General features: G+C 48.3%; 1 protein-coding gene across 1 annotated transcript; it reads right to left on the bottom strand.

Annotated features, from left to right (window-relative positions):
- Positions 1-1,799: 1,799 nt before the first annotated feature.
- On the bottom strand, positions 1,800-5,039 carry EPUS_09452 (uncharacterized protein; the record flags this gene model as incomplete). The annotated part of the gene is made up of 1 exon (XM_007788453.1): positions 1,800-5,039. The coding sequence occupies one exon, from the start codon at positions 5,037-5,039 to the stop codon at positions 1,800-1,802; it is 3,240 nt and encodes a 1,079-aa protein (XP_007786643.1).
- Between the last annotated feature and the right edge of the window lie 349 nt (positions 5,040-5,388).

Genomic DNA, 5,388 nt, shown 5'->3' on the forward strand with positions numbered 1-5,388 from the left:
ATTAAAGATAATAATAAGCCTTATAATACTAAGAGCAAGAGTCCTAATAAGATTAAAGCACTTAAGGACCTTCTAAGGATCAGATAAGAGATGAACCCTGCTAATTCGCTAGATCTCAACTCTATTAAGATCATCTAGAGGATAATAAAGCAGCGCTTGAAGTCCAGGGGAGTCATCTTCGAAGAAGCTGTGCTGCGTCAAGCTATCCAAGAGGAGTGAGATAAAATAACTCTGGATGAGATTAATAGGGCTATCTCAACAATGCCAGATAGAGTAGCTGCCCTAAACGAGCGAAATGGGCGTCCTATCCCCTATTAAAGGGGCGTGTAGCATAGCAGGAATCTGAGAACTGCAAAGAATTTTGGCGCCAAGCTTCGGCCTGATGCTTCAGAGAAAAGCTTGTGTAAGGAGCCAGCTTGATGCCACAATATCCTGCACCGAATCTTGACCTCTCCAAATTCCATTTCCGCTTCGAGACCTGAGCGCACGTGGCTGTAGTCTGAGCGATGAATAAGCAGCCCTGAGCTGTGGCTGTACAAGGCCTTACAGCGTCTCCTGACTTCTCGGAGCATCCCGTCACAAACCGACTGGGCGCATTACTGTTGGATCAAGGCTTCGCACATATTCCGAGCCAATTTGCACTACCTCTCATCACCCCGATCTTCCTCATTACATTGACCAGTGATGGTAATGCAGAGATCACCAAGTTAGGAGGTTGAAGAAGTTTATAAAGAGCTAAGTTAGAGACAGGTTAGGCTTAATCTACGAGAGCATTAATAGCTTTAATATTATTATGTTAGACAAAGGCGATAGTAGTGGTCTTTGTTGAGTTAGTATTAGGTTTTCCTAGGTCAATGACCAGTTCGGACAGATGATGCTTGAATTAGAGCAGAGGAAGCCGGATTTACTGATGCAGAGCTTTCAGTAGGCTTGCCTAACAACTATAACGGTCTTTCAGTATGAGTGCTATTGTCGCTTCTAGCTTGAGCTCGATAGTGAGCCTTCTTACTGTATATACGTTAAGGAGTCTTCTTAGACTCGAATCAACATCTATAGCTCTGATTGAGCCTGACTCATCTTGCTGATCAATAATCATGAAAGCGTTGGGAATGCATGACTATATTTTGTATTTTCCATTTCGGCAACTATCCAGATATACTATGTAAGAGAAGAGCTTGCGCTTTATGCGTCCCAGCCAAGGTGCGTAAATTCCTTCTACCGAGTTCCGTAAGCAAAATGTTATTTGTCCTTCAAACCTTACGTTGGCAAATGCAATAAATTGCTGGCAATGCGTCAAGTCAGCGGCGAATGCACTTGGACTTTGTCGACGGCTTCAATGTCTGTTGGAACTCAATGATCCATCTAGGCTCTAGAGATCCGTTACCTGCCGTGCGAAGCTGGCGATGCGTTACTGATATTTTGGTTAAGTAGAAACTCATACGGCATTGCGGAGTCATGCATCAAGAGTCATCAATATCCGCTAATTGGGATGACATAAAGCTAGCTGTCCTTTCACTAGCGTAGTATTAGTGGGTGGTGCGCATGGAGTGGTGGTCAGAGGGGGGATAGCTAGAGCCTAGCTAGTCAGACCTGTGAGCCACGGGCGAAAAAGCCTAAACGAAGGCCTGAAAGATGGCCAGAATAAGGGATGTTTAACGGCACCCTAGGGGCTCTATCCTTGCAATATTCTATCAATATAGCGCTAAACGTCAGTTAGTGCACCCCAGTGGTGCTCTAAATATTAACGCATATTGATGGCTTTTGATACACGACTCCGTACATACCCCGAGATTATAGCTTCAGTGGAGACGTAGTCCATCCCTTCTCTCAGTATCCACACTATTCCTGAATATGAAACGTCTCCTGCTCCTCTCGCTCTCCCCCGTCGTTCTCCTTGCCACAGGCAACAAGCTCCCAACCCAACTTGTTTCCATACTCCCGCCCACGCTTCTTGCGACCGTCGACGCCTGCTCCATCTTCAGAACCCCAACTGCCCTTCCGGCATCATCAATCTGAGGTGGCTGCCTTTCTCTACCCAATCTCTTCCGCCGCAACCGTCTGATCGCCTCCCGGTAGAGGTCTCCAATATCGTCCAGCGACAACGCGATGAGCACGAGCGGAATCGAGATTGCGAAGCCAATGCCAAACATATACTGCGCGACATATGAGAGATGGAGTCTCTGCGAGCCGTCTACGTTTCGTGGGAACTCTTGAATGTCGATAGCAAAGAATGCGGCTATGAAGGACAGGGGCAGGAAAATGATGGTCACAATGGTGAAGACCATGATCGTCTGGCCTTGACGCGCTGTGCCGGCAGCTTGATCCCTGGCGAAGCGCGCTTCGAAAGCGTTCGCATGCTTCTGTTTAAGATCAAGGAGGTCGGTGATGGAATCATAGATGCGCTCAGCTTGCCTGTCCATGCGGTCAAGATCTTTGATGTGCACGTCAACGATCTTTTGCTGATCTTTGATATGCTTCTTGATTTCTTGGTGCGAGCGGTGCTCCTCTTTAAAGATGTCAAAGATGGCTTCTTGGAGGTCGGGAAGGACTTGAAGTTGGTACTGGAGCACCATGCGGATCATGTTGAGCTCGTCGCGGATGTCCTTGATCTCGGTAAGAAGTTTGATTTCCTGGCCGATGTCAAGGAGTTTGTCAACGAAGAGGGGTCGACGGTTATGGTCTTCAAATTTGAATTTATCTTCTTTCTCGGCTGAGGACCCGAGGTTGCGGGAGAAGCGGTTTGGTCTGCGGTGGTGCTTCAGCCATTCAGACGCTTGGACGGAAGCATCATTGAATTCATTGAACAGTGTTGTTTCACGGTCGGTGGCGCTGCCTATAGAAGATTCAAACATATCGAGGAACTGATAGTCTGCATCGCCCATCCTGTGGCGGTCGAAGGCGCCGCAACATCGGCCGGTAATAATCATGGCCAGGTCGTAGACAGACTTCACTGGCTCTCTAGTCTTTGAGTTTATATCCTCAATTATGTTATCGAGAACATTAAGAGGATCGTTCTTGGGTTGTTGCCATCGTTGCGGAAAGCTCGTAACGATCAGGTCTTTACCCAATGTCCACATCCACAATTGATCCACCATGAAGACCTTGGGATCTATCCTGGGATACTCTTGGTCCCTGCCTTTGGTCTGATAGCGATACACCACCTGATCACAGTCTCGACTTTGTGTGTCGATGTTGTGGTAAAAGAACTGGTCTAGGGTCCGACGAACATGCAAAGAGGTGTTCGAAGCGCTCAGGTGAGCTCGGAGAAGCATTTCGTCGTAGGTTCGAGCCTTTGTGAGCGCTGGACGAGCTTTCAGGGTTTCCGCATGTCTGATGGCCTCTTGCATTTCTTGTCGTCGCGTGTCGGTCTCAAAATGCAGGTAGGGCATAAAAGTGTAAATGTTGCTTTTCGCAAAATGCATAAAATCTTTTCTCGATGGTGATCCTGGTGATCTGCGTGATCTTACAATAGAGTTCGCCAATTGAAGACTGGATTTGCGACCCTGTTCACTCTTTGGTGCATCTGTACCGCGCTTAACCCTCCTCTTGCCTTTCGTCTCATTATGTGAGCCAGTCGCGTGGTTCTTTAAACCAATATGTGCCGCGCAGTTTGACTGATCGCTACCACTCTTCGAAATCCTGACTGGAGTCTCGGGGACCTTGTCTTCTTTCGTCGCACCATTAACGACGACAGAGGGTGTCATCTGCTCTGTTTCATCGTCCTCGTCCTGCCGCGGCGCCCGTGGAGTGCTCTGAGATAGTGGTCTCATAAAGTGTGAGTGAGTACGCTGTCCTCGGTGCTGGTGGCTGAAAGATTTTTCGAGGGCTTTGAAGCCTTCTACGTCGCCCGCGCCTTCCTCGATGAAGATTTTGGTGAGTAGTGCTTCGACCCAAACCATATTATTCGCAGGAAGATGGATCCATCGAAATCTAGTAGCCTTCACGTTAAAGGGAAGGGTGCTGATTGCGTGTTTATTCGAATCCTTTGGGTCGCGCCCGTATAGCAACTCGTATACAGTCCTTCTTTTTACTTGGTTTTCGTTGTGATAATTGCCGAAGTCGACAATGGTTGCATCAAACCCATTGCATGCGCCCAATGCGTCCTCTGACAGGGCTTCGACGTGGTTGTATGGGGCAAGCAGCTGGACAATATCTTTGCGCCTGAATTGAGCTGCTCTTAATAGAGGCGTACTTCCAAAAGTATCCCTGGTGGTCAGGTTCACGTCCTTGCATTCGAGGAGGCACTTAACAACATCAGCATGGCCTCCCTGAGCAGCTAAATGTAGCGCGGTCATCCCATTGAGAAGCTTAGAATTGATCTCTGCGCCAGCCTGTAGTAGCATTCGGACGATCTTTTCAGATCCCTTCTCGCATGCATTATGAAGCGGAGTCCACCCGCCGTCGCTCCTTGCATTGACGTCCGCATGGTAGGTAAGAAGGAGTTCTACCAGATCATCCCTGTCATGGGCGGCTGCAATATGTAGTGAAGTCTTCGATCTTATCTCAGTGGCATTGACATTTGCCCCAGGATGTCGAGGCCTGCTAAGAAGTTTCTCTGCAAAGCGCTTCTTCCCTGTCGCACAAGCCCAGTGTAAAGGAGAGCGGCCAAGGTTATCTTGTGCTTCCCGACCATCGATACAGATATCGAGTTTTAGAAGAAGGCCAAGCACGTCTTCTCCCCAATCGCATTGCTTGTCAGCGGCGAGATTGTGTAAAATATTCCTCTTCTTCAAATCTTTTGCATGGACATTTGCTCCTCTGGAAAGAAGGAGCTGAAGGATGTGCCAGTGATTTTTCCAAGCGGCGGTCATCAGGGCCGTTCTGCCCTTCTTGTCGGCGGTCTCAGTGGAAGCTCCATGATCAAGCAAAAGCTGCACGATTCCGACATGATTATGTTCAACTGCGCGAAGCAAAGGAGATAACCTGTTAGCTGCTACGACGTCTGTTTTTGCGCCCTCCCTTAAGAGATACTGTGTTGCGGCAATCCGACCCTTTTCCGCGCTTCGCATAAGTCCAATCCTCAAAAAATTCTCGCTCATTTGGCCATTGCTCCTAGCTTCCTGGATGATAGCTTCCAGACCCTTAGTGTCATTGTTTTCGGCTGCTCTAAGCAGCTTTGGTTCCAAGCGCTGATTATTGTCGCTTGCTACGCTCGACCTCGACCTCGACATTGTGGAAAAGCGGTTCCTCTGCTGATTTTCTGTTCAATCCTCGAATTCGTCCACGCTACAAGACGATTGCCCGCGAAAGATCACAGGGCGGCAGATCTAGGCAATAACGCAAATCTTTACCTTCAGGCGACGACATAGTAGGCCGATCGAAAGAAAAGCAATTAGCTACACGTTGTGGTTCAGAAATCCCGCTTGTCGTGATCGCAAATAATAATAC

The sequence above is a fragment of the Endocarpon pusillum genome, assembly GCF_000464535.1.
Source record: "Endocarpon pusillum Z07020 unplaced genomic scaffold C717247, whole genome shotgun sequence".
In the NCBI taxonomy this organism is placed as follows: Eukaryota; Fungi; Ascomycota; class Eurotiomycetes; order Verrucariales; family Verrucariaceae; genus Endocarpon; species Endocarpon pusillum.